The sequence below is a fragment of the Strix uralensis genome, chromosome 4, assembly GCF_047716275.1.
Source record: "Strix uralensis isolate ZFMK-TIS-50842 chromosome 4, bStrUra1, whole genome shotgun sequence".
In the NCBI taxonomy this organism is placed as follows: domain Eukaryota; kingdom Metazoa; phylum Chordata; class Aves; order Strigiformes; family Strigidae; genus Strix; species Strix uralensis.
In genome coordinates, this window is record NC_133975.1 from 59,287,446 (window position 1) to 59,309,476 (window position 22,031).

The 22,031-nt window shown below is 40.7% G+C and overlaps 1 protein-coding gene across 2 annotated transcripts in view; it reads left to right on the forward strand.

Annotated features, from left to right (window-relative positions):
* The first annotated feature begins 16,432 nt into the window (after positions 1-16,432).
* The window catches only part of SEC24B (SEC24 homolog B, COPII coat complex component), a 47,895-nt gene continuing 42,296 nt past the window's right edge, over positions 16,433-22,031 (forward strand). For both annotated transcript variants that reach the window (XM_074866907.1, XM_074866908.1), the window contains exon 1: positions 16,433-16,770. In XM_074866907.1, coding sequence (XP_074723008.1) covers positions 16,650-16,770 — 121 coding nt within the window. In that variant the 5' untranslated portion in view covers positions 16,433-16,649. The remainder of the gene's footprint in view (positions 16,771-22,031) is intronic.

Below are 22,031 nucleotides of genomic sequence, written 5' to 3' on the forward strand. Positions count from 1 at the left end.
AGTTCATATCTAAAGATGGTACAAGTCATCTCTTAGAAAGAAATTCAGCAAAACACAGTATTTCTAACCCCATCTCTTTCCTAGCTTCACAAAACATACTTAGACCTGCCTAAGTGAGCCCAACTCCCTGAAAATAAGAAGTAGGTAACTCCTTATAACAGGTCTATAATTTCAATTTATTTTGATCTTGCTTAAATTAAAAACTGCAGACAGTAGCCCTTCTTTAAGGGGAAACTGTGGCCCTAGAGGGAATATGAATAGAAATGCCTCAAGAGAGCAAGTGCCTATACCAGAAAACGAAGAAATAACCTACTACTAATGTGTCCTTGAACCCAACAGTGATCAGTCCTCTGAATACTTCTTCTCCAGATGCATTTTATTCAAGGGCCTTTTGGTATTTTCAGTCTTTAGAGAAAGGCTCTCCAGTAAGCTGTAGCCAACTGTCAATTTAAAATACTGCCTCAGCCCAACATGGCTGCTGTCTTGACACAAGTTAGTGCTTTGATAGTTCATCCGGCTGCTTGCACCGCTCTTCAATACAAGCCAATCCAGCTTCCTCTTATTCTCCCATAACCTCTGAATGATGAATTTGCATTTCTCTTAAATGCCAATTTAACAAGGGGAAGCTAACAATTTAACAAAGGAGGAAACCACCACAGATTTACCAAGCCACAAAAACTGTCACCCAGCAGAATGCCTTCCCTTCCTTTTACACTGATGTCTTATGGGCTCTCAGTCACAATAGCAGAAATGTTTTACACTGGGAAGTACAATCCTGAAAAGATTGTTGTGTTTTCTGCATGTGGAGCGGCAAGAGTGGTGGGAACCCGCAACATGCAGCACAATATCTGAACTGAAATAAACAGTGACAAAAATGGGTTTGCTACTTATAACTAAGGTGTAAATCAGTAGAGAAACAAAGATGTAAATGGTGAAGTAAATTTAGATCTGGTATTTTGTGGATGCAAAAGACTCCAAAATGGATTGTTACTTAATCAGAGGCTAGAAGAAAGGTAGAAAGCAACTAATAAAAGAAGTTGTACATGGGTCTGGAAGACTAATTTATTTGAAGGCAATATCTTATGTGATTTTCTTGTTAAACTCAACTATCCTTACAGCACAAAGTTATTATTTTTTCACATGCGTTACTGTAAAAATATTTAGTGCAAATAACACTGCTTTCACACATACATCTACTTTTTAAGCATTTTGCACCTGAGGTGCAATTTCTATCAGTACTGAAACTAATTCCTCACATCCTACCAGTGAATTTTTTTCTGACTGTGAGTGGTTATGTCAGCACTAGAGCCTCATGAAGTATAATGTATGAATATGCACTATACTGATGCTGAACTCCATTATCATGGGGCTTATTATAGGTTCGTTTGCATACCTGCTTGTTCTCATTAGTTATGACTTCGGTGTCAGCACCAAATGCCAGTCATCTGACTCTCAACCTTTCTATCACAGGATCCCTTTAATATAGACTTCGCATCCAGCAATAAAGGCAAGGTTGCGTAATCCCCCCCAACACTTAATACTAATGCTTCTGCATGATACTCACCAAAAAGCAAATAGTCCACCACTGTTTTAAACCCAGTGGAAGGCAGAGTTTACATTGGTGTTTCAGGATATAACCTACAAAATCTAGCACCATTTAACAAAATGGTAAAACTCTTCACAGCCCCTGGGAAACTAATATTGGTACATTCCCAACACTGATCAACAAGAAGAGTCCCAAAACAGAGGAGCTCAAGGCCAGCTGGTTAGTTTTACTGAGGTTTTGTTCCTGGAAAAGTAGCACACGTCACCTCCACAGCTGGGAACTGAGGCAGTGAACTGCAGCTGCCTCCTGGGAGACCTGTAGGGTCTGGCAATAAATACAGATTTCCCACATGTCAGTCTGAGATCTCGGTGAGGTCTGGGCAAACTGTGCTTAAAATCCTCACCCATGCCAGAGTGCCCAATTTGAATGCTCTAAAGTGCCAGAAACATCTGTACTAAAAGCCATCCTGGTGGGTTTGCTAGGTGAATTCAGTGCTCCTCTGTCTTCCATAAAAGAAGATGAGCAGTTCCCAGCTGTAACACAGAAATCTAAATATCCTCTAAAAGCATATTTTTCTTTTCACTGCAACAGAGATACACTGCCTTTCCACTTTTCTGTGCAGGGCCAAAATATATGTTATCGATTCATTATAAATAGCTTTGCTTAGCAGAGCTTTGCCTGTTCTGCAGGATAAAGAATACAAGAAATAGGGTTCAAAGATGGTAGAAGATATTTACATTCAAGAAAAAGGTTATAAACAAGCTGTATGCTATCTGTAACACCTTATTTCCTCATTCTCAGCTGAATCCTTCCTCATGAGAATATTTAGAGGGGACTTTGCTACCATATTTGTGGTGAAGCCACAATAAATCTAACAGGATATTCCACTCAAGGGAGATATCCAGGGGGGAATGGTATAAATTGCCAGCAAAAGCAGAACTATTTCAGGGTGGTCTACTTAGAACTAAATTTTTGGCTTGTTGATTATGTTGTTGACAGTTGGCCAAGATTTTTTTCGAAAGTACCTAAAGTTAGCTCAAAAGGTCATACTTGGGAATGCGGATAAATGGCCCAAATTAAATACATTCTGTGCTCTAGTAGCTCATCCACCAGTTTAATTATGAAGGAAGCATGCTGCTTATTCATCTTCCTAAACATTTTCAAAAACTTGGCCTTTGATTTTCAAACAATTGTGATGCAGTCTCTGTCTAATCAACAGTTCCTAATCTATCCCACCAAGAAAAGAAGTAAAACTCTGTACACATGAGACTGTAAAAGGCATAAAAATGAAGAGCAAGATGAAGCTAGTTTCCCTGGAATGGCCAAACCAAGAACAATATCCCCACTTTTTAGATGCTGGCCAGCCAAGATAGGCGAGTCTCTTTCAACCCTTCCTAAAAAACCCTAGCATGGAGGATGTTAGCTTCACTCTGCAATATCGTCTTGTTGAGGGATCTCACCAGGAAGCAAGTGCATAGAATTAGATAGCGAAGGAGAGACCAAGGGATCACAGTGGGATAGCACTGAAGAAGCTGGCGCAGACCCAGCGAGCTGTTTGTGGTAATAAAGGGGGGAATTACTACAAACCCTCATCCTCATTCCATGAGAGCAGTTGGTAGTTGTTAACTACAAGCAGACTATAAAAGGAGAATGAAAACTGGCCACCTTCAGACAGAAGAAGAATGAATAAAATGCATTAGGTCTCCTACATGTGAAGAATCAGAAACCTATACAAATAAACTATTTCTGCAACAAGGCACAGTGCCAGCAGCAACAGTCTGAACTCTGACAGCAATGAGAAATGGCAGCTACTCAGAAGACATCACCTTAAAATAATAATGGCAAAAAGCACCCCAAATCTGCATATGGAGCTCACTGTCTGGCTTTTTTAGGAACAGAAACACTTTGGCCATAGATAGATTAGTTTCTGGGTTTGGCTTTTGAGTAACTGAAGGAATCAGGCAGTGATTTAAGAGGAGTGGATCACCCGAAGTCCATACACGGCTTGGCTGTGTGAGCAGAGCTTACTGCTCTTATCTCATCTCACTTGATTTTAAAAAGACTAATCATCAGCACAGCGGGGTACATGCAGAAAACCAAAAGGTCCAATTCTGCAGTTCTCCTGTTTGTATGAGCCTGCAGTAACTCACTTGGGTGAGTGGTCAGTAGAAAACTGATAGGAGACAAGGATGTGACTCCGATCTGGAGAGTCTCAAGGCAATTAAAGGACAGAGAAGCAGGGCTTCCATTAATGTTAAAAGCATTTGTAAGACCAGATTCCCCCTTTTCCTGTGAAAATGTGTTTAGATACATCTGTGTATTAAAAATAGAGAAGAGACCCCCTATAAATTCATACACATTGAGCTGAACTTTGTGGTGGGGTGCAGTTAAACAGTAGAGAATGGGAGAACCAGAAAGAATGCGTTTGACCAGAGCCTCCAGTTAACTGTTCTAATTCCTTCCTTCCTCTTACATTTTATTTCATTCCTTCAATCAGTCTGTGTATTTTTCTTCTGCAAATTAATCACTAGAGAAAGATGTACTTTTTAGAAAGGTTAAAGTAGTGCTGGCATTCTCCTACCAGGCAAAGGAAAAATGTCCAAACTCAGCTCCAAGAAGCTCCTGATTGCTCTGATGGGCACTGGAAACACCACAATGTCCACATTAAGGAGATTTCCATTTCCCCAGTGATAGCTTGGAAATTAATTTCATACAAAAAGCTTCATATAACAGCGGGCCTGTCTGCAAGAACAGTGTTGGCATCAACCACTATCTTTAGTTTCCGTCTCACCCTCTGTGACTGTAGACTGGTTCATCAAGATTCTTGTCCAACTGAGTATGTCTCCCATTTTGATACTTCTAGGAGCACTGTTAATCCTCCTTCCAAAGGAGGGCACACATTTAAGATTAACTTTTGTAAGAATTCCCTGTGAAATGCTCACAGGCAGCCAAGGGACTTTTCAGGCTTGACACTTGCAGATCAAATATCCTGTAATTTGCTTGCTGAGACTGTTCTGAATGTTGTCCTGTCATTTACAGATCAAGTCTAAACATTTCATCAGAACCTCTCACGTGCAAAGCTCCCACCACTTCCTCCTTCAAATCCCTCCTTAAATGCATTTCCTTTGAAAGGTTTCCAATGTTCCTCTGCTTACCAATAACATCTGCACCCACTTTATGGTAAAGTAATATCAGCAACTTGTGTCTAAAGTAGACTTTGTGCTGCCTGTAGCAGTGCCTAGTCTTCCATCTGTTTGCAAAGCATATATGTATTTCAAGATCATCACCCTCCTTCCCTCCAAAAAGCAACCAGAAACTGATATAACCCAGGATCAATTTTTGATGGCAGACCCTCCGGCTGGGTCCTGCCAGTGGAATGGCTGAAGAAAATAGAACAATCTTCCAACCAGTTTCTTGGAGAAAGAAAAAAAGGAAATATTTCTATTGCACATAGGAATGCTTGGAAGCCTCACAAGTACAATTCTCACACAAGGAATATTTGCAAGCCTTATAGAAATAGAAATAACAAAAATTAAACTATTTCTCATTATGTTCCCTGTTCTACAAGACATAATTTTCCTGGAAGCTTAGGGTTTATCAGCATAGACTTTCTCACCAAGAACAAGTTTCTCATCTTACCCAATTAAATTTAAACAGTTACTTTATCTTTTCAGTGTATATTTATCTCCTTGTCTTCTCCCTGCAAAACCCCACAGAATTACAGTTATCTTATTGGCAAGGCTGACCTGGAATTGTGCCATAACACCTGATTATCACTGACCCATCCAAAAATATCAAATGTATCATGCAGCACATGTCTCCCGTTTACCACATCGATTTCCATCTTCCTTGGGACCTCAGATCCCCACTGCCCACATCCCACTCCTACCTCTCATGCTGCTGATTTTTCAATGGACTGATGCCTTGCTTCCCATTGCTGCCACCACCAGATGGTAGTTGCCATGCCTGCCTTCAGCAGAGGCAAGAAATGGGATCTGGTTGTAAAAGTGGCAGCAGCAGCAATGGAAGCTGTGTGGAGGCAGTGGCTGAGGAGTGTATTTTCCCTAAAATGGCACCTTAAAGAATATACATTTGCTTTAGGTGCACAATATAGCACATCCATAAGGGGAGGGCATAAATGCACAGAGAGTTGAGTCTGACTGGAAATCAAGCTACTTATTTATACACTATTCTGGACTTTTAATTCTATGTATTTAGATACCCAAATAAATGGCCTCTTTTTCTGCAAGGCTGAGAACTGCATTTACTAAATATGGAAATAGGGTATCTAAAAATAAACACACAAGTATGAAGATGTTAGCCTTATTCTATAAAATGGGGGCAAGAGAACCACAGCAACTCACATGCCCAAAATGCTTCTAAAAAGTATCCCTTCTCCTACCCACCCCTCAAAGAGCTCTGAGCAAAACTAAACAGAACAAAAAGGCCTTCACAAAAATTCCCAGAGTTGAGTGAACAAGTCAAGAAAGGCACAGAGAAAAGATGCTAGTGGTAAGTGGGCTCCCTGTGGATGAATAGCCATTTACGTTGACAAAGGACAACACAAATTTGACATTGTTTTACTAATTTTCACATTCTTCATTTTATGGCAGCAATCATCATAAGCCAGCAGAAGACAATACTATCTAATGGCAAATGAGCAACGCAAGCACTCACAGCATCCCCAGTCACTGCAGAGGGTGATAAAGCTTCACAGCAGCTGGAGTTTTGCTACAGCGACAAGCAAATATAAACACATAAATGGAGTTTTCAGTTAATCTTCATATTTTTGGAAATCCTTCAACACAGCTCCAGCAAAAGCTTTTCCAACACCTTAGTTTCGAACTGGAATCACCATTAAACATATCAGATTTCTGGCTAGACATAGAAAATACCCTTACTTGAATTCCCAGGTGTATTTCTAATTTCTCTGTTTAATTACATCCCTGAATTTTAATTTCATTTTATACTTGAAGTTTTTTTCAATATATGTTTGAGTCATATTATCGAGCGGGCTAAACTCTTTCACATACAGGGACACAGATCTTTTTGTTACCCAAATCCCAGCAGTCAATATTCTAGATCAGAGAAGTAAATTCCTGCGTTAGTAATTTATATCAAACTAAAAGGCAATGCATTTTTTAAGTGCTGAAGTAGTGGTCCCAAATTACTGCAAACTGTGAGTTACTGTTTCGCTCCACACAACAGTCCTGTACATATTTCTGTCTCAAATTTCGCCTCTAAATGCCTACCAAAAAAAAAAAAAAAAAAAAAAAAAAAAAAAAAAAGTGTTGTGGCTCAGCCTGAAGTATTTCTTCCTTCCTTTTTGACTTCCGTGGCGCTCGGTGTATTCCGCGTACAGCAGCATCTCCTGGCGGCCACACCGCCTCTGCTCAGTGAGAAATGCAGCGAACGGGGAAGGTTTTGTTTCTCACCGTTTCACTACGTTTCTATGTGCTTGTGCAATAAAATACATCAGCTAGGATCCGATATTGGTACAAAATGCTTCACTGCAGTATTTACCTTTGCTGAGGTGAGGCTGTCCCTGTGTTACAGAAGGATCTGGCAATGTGAGGGTTGTAATCCTTCCCACCAGCTGCCGAGAGAGAGGCAGGGTGGGCTTTGCCAAAATGGCCCTGTCCAAGGGTCCTTTGTGGGAAGAGTTTCTCCAAGGCTCGAATCAGATATCAGGTCTAATTTTGAATTAATTTGTACCAGTGTAATGCCACAGAATTCCTGACTTTTATCAGCTTAAATGAAAAAGGTGTCTACGTACTTTGTAAGCAGTTCATAATGAAGAATTTATTCTCTGCTTTATCTGGAAAAAGAAAAGTGCTTGCATGAAGTTATAGAAGTACTGTGGATAGTTTCCAGATAGGCAAAAATTTAAAAAGAATTGGGGGAATGCTTCAGTATTTTCTGTAGAAACGTTAGAGAGATGCACAGGATTTCAGTACGCTAACTGCAGCAGAGAGATTAGTGACACCGTTAACATTTCAGCTCTAATCTGTAGCTAACAGGATGGAGCTGGGTTCATCTGTGTGCGCAGAACCAAGTACAGTGTTTTCAACACTCACAGGATGGGCTTAATCCTCTGAGCCGCTAGACACCCGCTGCATTCCCTTTGGCCATTGCCACTGCTGGGCGCAGCACAAAAAGCCCATATCTGAGAGACGGTTGCTATTCAGGGCAGCTTAAGCATCCGCTTAGCTTCTCTTGAGGTCAAGATTAAATGTCAGGTGCATGTTTTGGGACCTTTCTGAATCAAGTCAAGTCCATTATTTGGAAGGGATCTTGCCTACTGAATTAATTCCTAATCCTGGTCATTATATCCATGCTTGCATTACCCCAGTCTGCAACTGGAGCTTCAAGTATTGTTTTCTCTGAAGCCTGCTGAAGAACATTAAAACAGACCAAGTATTCAATCTCTAGCCGTAAAAAAAGAAGCAAACAACAGCGAATTTGTGCAGGAGTGCGCTCTCACACAGTTTCCTGTCCTCTGCATAGATAAATCAGAGTAATTCTTTTCTTCTTTCATATGGGTTTTGATCTCTGCTCCACTATAATTTCTCTGGCAAGGGAAACATCATACAGCAGTAACAAAACCAGCATTACTTATTTATTTATTGAGCACTCTCTGTGTGATTGACATTTACAATACCTGAAGGGAGACATAGGCCCTGTCTCAAGGGTCTCACAGCCTGGAAAAACAACACAGTTTAGAGTCATTGGCCAGACAATCAGAGCCAAATATGTGAACCTTAAACAATTCACCATTTACATTTAAATGTTGCTTTTTTTTCCCGGATTGATACAGAAAGGCTTAGCATATGAACAGTATTTGGGGGAAAAATGTAAACTGTTTCCACTGCAAAGTAGAAAAGGCAGAGAAAATGCTAGTTTCATTGTATCCAAAAAGACTAAGTACACTTGAAGAACAAGGGTATCAAATGTTCAAGAGGACTGGATGCTGGTTCTCCTTAATAGGTAGAATTAAAAAAAAAACCTCCTGAAGGTAACTGCATATCTCTTCAGTCTGAAGTAAGAATTAGAAATGTGTTAAATGTCGATGTGATCTTGAATTCTGGGAATCCTCTTCATCCTCTACACTTCTCTCCCTGCCAAAACTCCTCTTTTAACCTGTATTCTCCTAGGTAGGAAAATCCCATCTAAATCTAAATTTATTCTCTTCTTTTTCCTCAAAGCCCAAAGAAGGTACTGCAGCACAAAGGGAGCAAGATTATCTCTGGGGGCTTTATGAAGTGGAAGGAAGCTGCTGCAGAAATTGAAGAGCAATCAGTTTTCTCTGAACTATTGTACAACCTGTCAAACTAGGCAAGTAAAAACCCCTCTATACTATTAGTAACCAGTATCACCAGCAATGTTTCTTCAGTTCAAATATTATCTCAAATACGGGACATCCTACTGATTCTCCTGTTCTTTGATTGCCAGTAATGCTGCTATATTGTACACTGCTTCTGACATTTTATACACTAAAGGAATAACAAAAAAAAAATCGGTAAATCCACATTATTTTTCTAAATTCTGAAAATAAATTACCAACTTTAATTTTTTTTTTTTAAATTTTGTATTATTCCCTGGCACTTCTTGAAAATCAGTGCTTTTTTTAATTGAAATCCTTAAGAACTAATGACCTCAGCACATTAAATGTGAATCTTAGGGATAGATTCATGTCCAAAGCTAGCAGAATGCTTCTTGGTTATGGCTCCTGCAGATGGGAAATGTGAATGGCTGTGACTATTCTCAGGGGCCAATTTATTTATGGTCCCCACTGTGCTTGACCAGCTCTCTTCATGAATGCGTTTACTTGGGGAATAGTAAAATAAAATCTTTGAACACAAGCTTCTCAGCTGCTCACAGGTCTCCAAGGAGATGGGAAAAGAGGTCCCTCATTTCTCTGCTTTCTCCACCCTACATGTACATAAAGGTTTTGGTCCTGTGACACAACCCCAGTGTATAAAAAGCAAACACTGCAACAAGAGCAACAGAAGTCATCACAGCTATAGGAAGTTAACAGCATGAAATTTTGAACACGAAGACTTAAGTTTAACCCCAATTGCCCTGTTCAAGTCCAGCCTAGAGATGGAAAGAAAATAGCTGGAAAGAAAAAAACACTATTGCATGATGACACTCACTGCTTCCTGAACAGCTCGACTCTAAGGGGTGAATTTGTGAGTGCTCCCAGTTTCAGAGACCTCAGATCACATGGGGTTAATATATCTCCTATAAACATAATCCTCACTCTTAGGAGCAAGCAAACTGGAGGACTGGGGCCTGTCCAGTTGATTTTTCTGGGAGTATTTTGGCCTCAGAAACTACACAAGAACACACTCAGACATAGGCTTAACATTCTTATCTAGAAGGCTCTTAAACACATGATTAACTTTGGGCACATGTTTCTGAAGCAGAAGACTTGTTTAAATACTAAAAGGAATACAAGAAAAGGGCTGTTTTGATCTTCTGGCCAGAATGAAAACAAATAAACAGATCTTTTAGGTCAGCCCAATACAAAACCAAAAGACTTTTTGACATCAAGGAGAAAAAGAAGGGTGGTGGGAGCTGAACCCAGTATAAATCATGCAGTTGCATTGCAGGTGCTGCCAGTCCTTTCATCACCTTTCCTTATTTTGCATTCTACAGCAGTCAAAAGTGCTAAAGAGAGTGCTTTTGAAACTGAAAATATTAAATCGCATTTCCAAATGGTGTCAGGCCAAAGCTACTTTCTTTTCAGGTAGTAAATAATTTGTCAGCAAATGTTCTTCTACTTCTAGAACCAATCCCAAACTGGGATCTCAGTTACAATGAAAGCAACTTGGTAGAGGTCAAAGGAGGAGAAAAAACAGACATTCCTCTCACCATGGGCTAAGAAGCAGTGATGTCTGGTTGTCCCAAGTCATAGCAAGCATCTACAGAAAAATAGTTTGCCTCATAAAATAATGCCACAAATTGTGTTACTTGTTCTTTTGTAAACAAAATGCTTTCATTTTGTCCTTGCAGTTGTGATCTGCATCTGCACTATTTCCAGTACAATGTGAAACCGCACAAGCTGCTCTTAAAAGGTAAGATGGCAGAGACCTATTTTCACTTCTTTTTAAAGCAAAAGCATCACAACAAAAGTAAGTTGATCTTTGTGTATGAAAATTTACATTCTATGTTAGAAAACTATTTATCTGCAGGCACTTCATTACTGAAATGAAGTCACTGACTTCTGTTGTTATTTTTATAATTTTATGTTTTATAATTTTATTCCTAATAATGTTGCAGTCTTAGCAAAAGACATGCTAAACAGAGGTGCTCACTCCACTGCTTTCTGTTTAGGTCAATTTGAAATTATAGTGCCACCACATATTCCAACAGAAGTCAGTGGTGTAAAAATAAAAGGTGAATTTCACTATGAAGAGTGAAATTAAATTAGGAGGCAACTGCTGGGAAGAAGCTACAGATAGGTAAAAAGCCATAGTCAAAAAAGGCTCAAAGTAGGATTGAGACTGGTAAGGTTGTCAGAACAACTATAAGCACAAAGGAATTTTTTAGATGGGTGGTTTACAGGTCTGAAAAGATTTTAAATAAACATGTCTTTCTCCATGAATGCTACTACTTAGCTTGTGCTTGGAACTGAAACTGAGCATTACTGTTTAACTTTTTTCATGCATATAATGTTATATGAATCAATCTGTAAGCTTTTTATTAATTAGATTTATTTACTCTTGTGCACAGTGAAAAGCACTCTCCAGGTTCCCTCAGCTGAAAACAATGCACTGCTACTCATGAAAAAATCTGACCTTAAATAAATAGTACTTGATGGGGTATTATGACTATATGACAGTAAAGAGAGAATATGTCACTTTATATGATGCCTTTGAGTAATGTTTTTCATACCAGCATGGAGCTTCATGTGTCTCCTCCAGAGTTAGACCCAACAAAGAGGGCAAGGTAGTCAGTGCAGAATCTGGCCCTGGTCAGACAGCATCCATAATATTTAATTAGGGCAACAACTTCCCAAATATTGCCAAAATACCTTGTGAAAGGAATTCTTCAGTTAGCTTCAGAGGGCAGCAGTCTCTTCAGATAAGGATAGAGGGGGTTTCAGCTTCTTATGTTGTTTCAAATGTACACAGAAAAGCAGAGTTTCGAAAGTGTTACTGCAAAGTCCTTGAGATTTATGGCATTAAGCTGCTAATTCACAGCATGGTACTTGTAAGTTTTAATTGTGCTTCAATGGTTTAATTATCTTCTATTTTAGTTTTGGATGGTTTGATCTAAAGTTCACACAAGCCTGTCTCATTGTCGTCATTCATGTGAGAAACCGTCTGAAGCCAAGGGTATTACCATCTGACTGAGCTCCTCAGGACCTGTGGTGTACATAGTGGCCTGCGCAGTCATATAATGTAGGAGAGGAACTGTGTCTTTCGGTTTGGGTCTGTGGGTTTCTTACTGCCCGTGTGAAGATACAGTGGGGACCGGTGATGTAGACATCCAGAAAAATTGAGAAACTATTTTTGGACACAAGTTCCCATGTTTGCAGCACATTTTTCTTTTAGAAGTAACGGCAAGCTTTGCTTTGGTGGCAAGCAGCACATCTGGAGCCAGGAGGAAGGAGGAAGCTCCAGTGGTTTAGTTGAGTCAGTGTTCTATCTTAATGGAAAACCTATAAAATATCAAACTGCCAGAGAGTCATAGATCTTTCAGGGGTTTATTAGTTTTACAGATCTTATAAAAATTACTGGAAAAACATAAAACTTTAATAGCTGAAAACTGAAAAGGTTTCAGAGCTTAGTTCGGCCTGTTTGTATCATGGCATCACTACGCTTTTACAGCTGGGATGTGGCACACCAGCTGCAAAAATTCCCCCGACTTTCTCACTTTTGTTTAGCTGTCCATGAAAGCTTGTGGTTAAGAGTTGCCCTTTGAACACAATTTCATGAACATATTTAGATCTTTGGATGTAGCTGAGGTTCTTCCTTAGTCATAGCTTGCCTGGTGATTTCTAAGTCCTAATGCCGTAGGCTGAAGTTTGCAGCTGATGAAACCACCCAGGAGTATTGCAAGTCTAGATATAGATATTTATGTGTATCTACACAGCATACTCAAGAGGCTTACCAGGCATAACTGCCAATCAGTAAGAATTTATGTTAGATTTCCAGATTTGAAGAGGTATCACAGAAATTATAGACTAGACTGTGAACAGGGACAACACCCATTGTTAGGGGTTACAGAATGGAAGAACTACTCTGGGTTTCAGTCTCAAACACAGAGGCCATAATGATTAGCTACATCCAGCAACTATCAGCCATAGCAGTTAGCAGAGCTCATTGCCTTGGTCCAGAGAAGAGCTAAATCATTCTCTTACATCACTTACAACCACTCTAGGATGATGACAATTAGACTGCTGATGCCAAGGTAGACAAAGGTGGCTGGATCGCCACCATTAGGTTGGTAGTGGCAGCGGCAGTCCCCTTCGTCCTATAATCTGCATAGGGACTGGTAAAGATGATGTCCATATAAAATGTGCATGCATAAGGTTTTCCTTAGAGCTGGTGAAACCACAGCCAGGCAGATTCTGCTGCTTTTTTGAGCCTTTTCCATTACAGGTATATACACCCCAGAAAAAAAGAAAGGACAAGAAAAAAACCCACGAAAATTAAGGACAGTTCAGTGTTGTGTACCCAACCTGAATACGTGCCAAGTGCTTCAGGCAGACAAACAGAAGCCCTGCTCATTGCAGAGACAAAGAACTCCTCTGGAGTTGCCTGGATAATAAATAAAATAAACTACATGGAAAGTAAATCTGTACGTGTGTAAGAAAGCTGAGCTGTGTCACAACTGATTTCTCTTTCTCTGATAGGTTTTAGATCTTTGAAAGATTTTTATTTAAAGTGGAGCATGACTACCCTAGGGCCTCTTCTACTAATTAGCCACCTACAAATGAAGTATAGCACAGATCTCACTCAGTGGATATAGATGTCACCCACTTCAGTCAGATGCCGAGGTCACCCAAGCAGAAGCACAGTATATATTGAAAGTGTCTTGATTTGCCTTTCTTATTATGGAAAGCAACCACACTACAGCAGCTACAGGAAACTTTGACAAATACAATGATGTTAATACAATTTGGGACTTCTGACTGTAAAACCATGAAGCTTTATTACTTTGCACTAAAGCGGTCCACTTCCTGTAAGAATAGCAGGAGAATAATTAGAAATTTATTAGTGAGCTAGGGTGACCCACAGCTATATTTTGTTGATGGAAATTATCAAAGCACCTAATTTTGGCATTCTCTTCTGAAATATATGGCAAAGTTGGCAAGACTTGGCTTAGTTATGTTAAAGCTCAAAATTATTTCTAACTCAGTTTATAATGATTTCATTCCCAGATTTTCCTCCTTGCAAAAATAAGTTTTGCTCTCTAGGTTTGGACATTTAATGCTCCTTTTATCAGATTACAGGTAATGAGATACACTTCCATGTTTTGCTCCCCCAAACCTAAATGATAGAGGGACCTTTTTGAGTCATTGCAAAACTTCTGCACCAAAGGTCAAAATAAATATATTAGCAATTAAGCCTCACTAACTGGCCAAGGAATTTGTTACTCCTGTAAGCTTGTTACTAGACTAAGTGGAAGCAGTGGCCTAGGTGAGCCAGCTCATGTGTTATTTGTTGCACGGTAGCATAAACAGCAGATATTAATACTTATTTCTTGCTAATGCATTCAGATTGATTATAAATGAGGAAAACAAAATTAATGGATTTGAGTTTACGGTGGATTTCCATTAGGGACTTGTGTTCTAGCTCCCAACACATCTGGATTTCCTAGGAACTAATGGGTTTAACCCCAGTGTAATTGGTATTTGTAGAAAATAATTAATTAAGCCACGTAAAAGGCTGCCTCTTCTTGCTTTTAGTACAATGATATATATCCCCTTGTGCTTGATCATAAATTGATGTGTAATTTCCACAGATTGTGATATAGGATATATTTATGGTCTCACAGTACAAGGAGTTAGAGAAACAAGACTTTGGAAAGGGAAAACCTTTGTGAAAACACAGATTCACATGTGTTGCATGCTGTGACAAAATATAATTGTAGTACAAGAAAGCAGTTACACACTTTCTAAAACAGCACTGAGAATGAAAAGAGAAACCAACTGGTTGTCCATATTTCTGAATTATTTTGCTGTCATGCATTCATTTCACACAAGTACTTTGTGCGGGATGGAGGATGGGTTACAAAGAACATCTTTAACAGAGGGATTTATTGACCCTATCACAACATATAGCCCTGGAAGGGACTTCAGGAGGTCACTTGCACCAAAGCTGGATGGCATTCTGACTCTCGACATGTTTGTGTAACCCCTGTTAAAAGTCCTTCGATTATGGCAACATCACACCATTCCTATGTCACTTAGTCATTTTGTATGTTAGGGTAACGTTTTTTTTCCTTAATAGCTCATCTGAACTTTGCTGCATTTTGAACTCATCATTTCTTGCCCTAGCTTATTAGGGCATGGAAAAGAAACTACTTCTTTCAGATACGGATCTACAGTCTATCAAAGGACTAATGAAGGCCTGTGCAAGTCACCTCTACATAATTTGATAGGGTGTGAAGGCTGAGAGACTTTAAAGTACAGTCAGTTCCTCCAATATTTAAAGATACCCTGCATGCTTTGTAATAACAGTAACAGTCAGAGCTGGACCATATGCTTAGCATACAGGCAAAGTAATTAAAAAAGTATTATTTAATGACAGACATGCGTAGTAACCGGTAGGAAAACCAGCATACAAACAGCAAAGAAACTGGTTAAATATATGTAACAAGTCACTCAGTGTTGTTGGACTTGGTCTTGACAATACGATCACCAGTATATGTTATTGTGCTTTCAACTTCTGTACAGAATTAATAAAAGAAGCTGAGCAATGAATTCCATCTTGAATAGTGTCTGAGTGAATGACAGATGATAGGTGATAGAGACAGACACACAAACAGTCAAAATTAATATGGTTTAGCATGTGATTGACTTCGGAAAGCGCTAAATTGGATGGAGATCCTTTGCCAACAGTAGCCAACAGGGGAGGCTCACCAACACTTTCGTTTCAGTTTAGAGAATATATGGTATATATTCTGTACGAAGACTGAAAAGCCTTGCCTTATCATGCCTCGCTCTTCCTTGTCAAGGACTTTCTGTCTATACAGATGGTATATACATACTATAGAGAGAGAATAGAGAGTGTGCTCTCCTAATACAGAAAGAAAAGCCTTGCCTCAGCTCACCCTGCCTCACTGAGGCTTTTCTATCTGTGTATAGAAAAACTGCAGCAGGAAAGCTGTCACTTCACCTCACCTCGTGAGACCTTTTCTCCCAGCACAGCGAACACACATTACTTCTACGTGTTCCAGGGTACATATATTCCTAAAATATAGATAGCATGTATTATCTATACAGACAGAAAAACCTCAGCTGGGCAAAATGATAGGAGGTGTATGTACATGTCTGTGCTCCGAGGCAGGGATGGAAAAGCCTCACCCTCCCCCAGTCTGCCTGCCCGCCCGCACCCACAGGGTTACAGACAGGGCACGCAGTCCCCGTCACCCACAGACTAATCGGCCGGGCCAGGCCCAGCCCCGCCGCGCCGCGCTGCTCCTCCCTGCCACACAGGCCGTTCCCAGCACGGAGCGGGCGAGGTTAGCCCTTCCCCGGCGAGGCGCGGGGCTCAGTCGGGCTGCGACTACGGACCCCGGCGGGAATCGAGGCCTGGGCGGGCGGGGCGGGGCGGAACGTGCCTCCCGGCCTCCCTCACGCCGGGCGGGGCGGTGCCGTGCCGTGGAAGGAGGCGCCGCCAGGGGGCGCTGTGGGCGGCGGCAGCGGCCGTAGGGCGGCGGGAGGGGCGCTCGGGCCCGCCTGCGCGCTCCTGCCCTCCCCGCTCCCGTGGGGCGGCCGCGGCCTCCCGCCCGTTGGGTCCCGTCTGTTGGCGACCCTTGACGCCCGGCTGCGGTCGGGGCGAAGAAGACGAAGAAGGAGGAGGAGGAGCGGACCGGACCGGACCGGACCGGACCGGACCGGAGTGAGGAAGCGCTGCGAGAAGCCATGTCCGCACCCGCCGGGCTGCCGCCGGGGCCCGCCGGTGCCGCCGCCGTTTACCCGGGCGGGCCCGGCGCCTCCCGGGAGGCCGCGGCCCCTCAGAGCGGCGCGCCTCGCTACCAGAACGGTGAGGGGCCTGCGCGGGGCCTAGCGCTGGCGGCCGCGGCGGTGGCGGGGAGAGGCCGCCCGCCGGGTCCCCGGGACGAGCTGCGCTGCTCCCTCGCTGGGGGGCCCGGCGGGGGGTGCCGGGGGGGTTGCTCGTTTTTCCCTCCTCCTGGGGTGGCGGGAGGTGCGGGTCGCCGGGGTGGCCTCTGCGGGGGTGGCGTGGGCGCGGGGCCGGCGGAGGGCCCGGTGGGCCGCGACGGAGCCGGCACGTACCAAAGCCCTTTCTCCGAAAGGCAGCCGGAGCCGCCGGGGGAGCGCAGGGCCCGGCCTGGGCCCCCGCCGCGACGTGCGGAGTTAACTTTTAAGAAGGCGCAGGCTCTGCCAGCCTCGCTGAAGGAGCGCGGGAGGGGGTATCCACTGCTTTCCTCCCCAGTTAGGTTCTGCTCGGCGTTGTGGCGCCTGCTTTGTGCTTTCGGGAATGCTCAGGAGGCCAAAGCACCTCCAGGCCTCGGCTCTGGCGGCCGAGCGGGAGAGCGCGGGCAGAAAACCACGGCTTGTGGATGACTGACTTACTTCGTAACTGTTTATGAACTTAAAAGTGGTAGATGGGTAGGCATTCACACCCCGGATCTTGGGGTTTGAGCTGAATAAGCAAGATTGGATCAGGGAAACGTGGGTCACCGAAAACCAAAGGTAAAATAGTTCAAAGTCACAAAAAACTGATTTGCTTTTCAGGTGGAAGGGGTATTGAGACTAACTGTGCTGTGAATTAAAATAATTAGTGTGCACTTCCTCATTTTTAAATTGGTGCGCTATAAAATCAGTTCTTTATTAATACACCTCATTAACTTTTCAGAATGCTTGTATGATCTTTGTCCCCATCTAATGATGATTTGACATCTAAACTGGGTCTCTTGCTTGCACAGTTTTAGGTCCTGCTGTTAAACCCTTTATTTTGTAGTCAGGCTGTTTTGTGCACAGGTGTTTTTTCTGCACAGATCAGTATGCAGGGTAACGACCTACAAAATTTTTTACTCATGAATAAATATTTCTCATATCCAAAGGGGTAGCTAGGCAATAAGGAGTTACGTGCCTATAAAGTAGGTTTTGAGTCAGTTTGCAGATAATGCAAAAGTCACCGAAGGGAATGAAAAGGAAGGTAATTGAATTGTAGATTTTACGGAGATACTAATGCCCCGTGTTTGAACTTTAGTATTGGAATGCTGAGTTTTGTCAAAATTCAGAAAATGCCAACTTATATGGTTTTTAACAAAGAACAACCCTGTCGTTATCAGGACACAGCTACTATAGCATCAGTAACCTGGAAGTGAGTTTCACAGAAACAAATACAAACTGACATCATACGTTGTCCTGAATGAAACACTAATTTTAGAGAGCCATCATTATTATTTGTTATTTTAAATAATTAACTTGATGTTGCTGCTAATATTCTTAAAAACAGCTTGTTTAAAACCTTGTAGTAGACCATCTATTTTCTGCGAAACACTTTTTCTTTAATTCTGAGAAATGTATATGCTGTTCAGAAATAGTCTGGAATTTTTATTGCATAACTTGCTAACTACTCAACTTAACTTTGGCTTATGTGTTCCTTAAGATATCTTGCAGTGGTGTGTGTTTGATGATTTGTAGCCAAGAACTCTGAATTTGTCATTTTGCAGCATTTAGCACTAGCATCCCAGAATGTTTAGGTTAGTGTGTCTGTCGTCTTTTCATATTAATCTTCTGAAGTTATAACAGGTTTTTGAGGCTGATTTTTTTTTTTTTCTTAATTGTAATAAGAAGGGGAGTAGAGTGGAATAGTAACAGAAAAAGACTGTACTGGAAATTTCCATTCTGTCCGATAGAAACTAAATTTCTATTTGTTGTTGCTTTCGAAATTTAATTTTGTGTCAGTATAATGGAGTTTAAATGTAAGGTACTTAAGTGAATACAGTTATTTCTATATTGTATGAAAGAAGACACTAGTGCATCCTTTGGATTTTTCAGGTAAAAGTTTGAAGGTACTGGGATCTGATGAAACGGGGACTGTTTTTTGCAGAAAGCAAGCAACCTGTTGCACGTACAGTGATATTAAAAAAGGATGTCAAGCTTTGTTTTTAGTAAGTTTTGCATGGTTCAATGACCAAGTCCATTTGAGACCCTTGGAAACTTTAGTTTTAGTATAATTTAAGGTGTTTTTTTTTTAAAAAAAAACAACAAACCAACACAAAACCTTCTTGTTTGTGTGGTTTTTTTTTTTCTTCTCTTACAGTGCTCTGTTTGATCCTATACTGAAATTAAGTGTTTCAAAAAAAACCCAACACCAAACCAAAACCAAGAGCCCTTGTGTGGGGTGTTGTTCATAAGTCTGGGGCTTCAAAATACAATTCTTTTGAATAAAGTCTTTCAAGTTTGAGGAGCTTTTATTGTAGTAGTCTTGCACGTGGCTTTGTATCTAAGTGGACTTGTTTCCTAATTTCATCATAATAAAATGTTGCTTGTTAAATCAGCACTAAAAGGTGATGTATTTTTCTAGTAGCAATGGAGGACTTCAGTGCTAACCATTTAATGTATTGCAGTGTAACGCTGAGAAGATAATTGTATTGAATCCCCATGGTTCTGCAGAAGATTTTTGTCTAGTGTTGCCTACAACTGGTTTGTAAGATTACCGTTGGTATCTCTACTAGCATTTTGGGACCATAATTTTCATTATGATGTTATTTAGCCATGTTTTTCATCCCTCCTCAGACTTTAGATCTTTTGGATATTTTCATTAAACTTGATAAAGAGGATAGAGGTCTGGAAGATACGAAATCCCTGAATATTTTATGAAAATCGGAAGCTGTGAATGAAGGAACTAGACATTAATTCCATGACTGAGCCATGGCAAGAGCTCAGCAGTGGCTTGATTTGCTGGCTTGTTTGCCAGCAGTTAACAAGGCACCAGTCCATCCTGTAAGGGAGCTGTAGTGAGTCTTTTCTGGAGGTGGCTAAAGAGATGTTAAAAGTTACAGAAAACTAACAGATGTTCTTGGCTAGAAAGGAAGTTGGTGTTGCAGGGCAGGTAGGCTACATACAGGTAGGGTACGTGGCAGATGGCTAAATTATTCATGTGAGAGAATGCATGGATGTAAAAACCAAACTGACGTGACACTAGCAAGCAAACCTTTACTAATTCACATAGTGGTATAGCCATAGCACTGGTTTTGGGCGGTTTTTGTGGTGGCTTTTTTTCTCCCTTAAAAAGTGGTAAGGCTTTTGGGGTTTACCTGTTAATGTCTGTGTAGTTATACTTTATAATATTACAAAGTGTTCATTTGTCTGTAGAAGGAGAGGTTCATTGCTGTTATTATAGAGATGGTGTTTTCACAGAACGCATTCTATGTGCAGCTAAGGTTTTCAACTCCTCTCCTGGAGTTTTTCTTGAGAGATTTGTCACATGTCTGGGGAGGAAGGTAGAGTACCTGAGACATCAGGACAGATTGTGCAATTAACCAGATTTTGAAATGACACTGAACATGTACCAAGATTTCCAGTGTTGAAAAGTGTCCAATTATCTAGTCATCATTAGTAGCTTCAGCTACTAATTGCAGTACAAAAATTACTTTCTACTCACATTCTCTATAACCAAATGGACAAAAAACTTCAGATAATCTTTCATATGTAATGGTAAAACTTGCTTTTAAAGGACCAGGAATTTGAAATAAAAAATATAATTTTTCAAATGTCAGGTGTGTCAGTCTTAGGTCTTTGTGGGATTTATACTCTTGTGTGCTCATGTATAGTTTGAAACTTACAGATGTTTCTACTTAAAAATGTAAATAAAGATGACCAGGGCATTCTATAATGTAGAGACTGATATCTTGTATTGGTAATTAAATCTGTCTTTATTTATGGTGTATGTTTTTAAACCAGAGCTAGATACTGCAAGACTTTGCAGTAGATGACTTGATGTACCACCTTTTATTTAGAAGTCAGGTGCTTCTAGACCAGTTTCTAAATTATACCTGCTCAGTTAGTTTATTCTGCATATTTTAGTAGAATAAATGGACAGACTCTTTAGAGAAAACATTTTTTCTTGCCATCTTAAGTGACATAACTGCTTAAAGCAATAAGCCTTGACAAACATAAGTTACCCCTGTATTTTTGAGTTTGTTCTTTCAGACTAATAACACAGATCAGAAGTCTGCCAGAGTTCAGGTAGTTGTTAATGACTTGCTAACTCAAAATCATTTTCCTTTAAAGGAGAGCAAACTACAGAGCTCTATGAGCAGTTCCCACTTTTTCAGGAAAACAGTGAATCAGAAGCATAGTCACACTCTCTCTTTAAAACTCAGGATGTAATTTTTTTTAAACTCGTTATGCTTTCTCCCAAAATGCCTGTCTTTTGAGCCAGCAGTCCAAGTTACTTTTGTTCATTTTTCAGCTCCATTCTCTTCTACTCAACTTTCTGGGTTGTCAATTATGAAAAGGCATTTTTAATTTTATCAGAAAGCAGTTTTGGACAGTATGTTCCTTGCTTACAGGATTCTGTTAACAAATTAATTAAAATTGCCTTGCAAGTTAATCATAGAACATCTGGGTATTACTTGGAGAACAGTAACTTCTCAGAAGTTCAAGACAAGAGAAGCAATGCTTACATTCTGTAATCGTTATAAATATAAGGGGGGGGAATCGACAATTCATTATCATCACAGCTAGTGGTGCAGTGCTGTGCTTGTGTTTCTATTCAGCAGCGTTTGGGAAATGACACCATAGTCTTTCAGTGTGACGTAAGCAGTAGAGTGTGGTAATTTTAAGAAAGGAAGTTATCCAGGGAAAGGCATTTGTGGTTCACTTGAAAATAAAAATAGGTATCTGGAAAAGAACTTGAGGAAGAACTTTCAGATTTACCATTGATCGGTTGGCATTGAAAAAAACAGCTTGGACATAGTTAACATTTGGTCTCTAGCAAACAAGTGCTTGTTTGACCCTGCTGGACCAGTATGCAATTAACCTCTAATGTTGTGGAGCCAGTTGCAGTGACAGCAGAGGCCAGTTTTTCTGATACCAGCATCTCTTATATTTGATGTAAATATCAGGCAGTAAACAGAAATGAAGTGCCTTGTCAGATACTCTGTAGTTTCATAAAAGCATAAGACAAAAGAACATAGAAGATAACTGCCCTGTAGCACTTTGTCTTGGTCACTGTATTGAGGACTTGTAAAGAAGAGTACTTACATTTTTATATATTGACATATTGTTTTGACTGCAGCTTTTCATTTTCCATTTTCAGTCACCTTC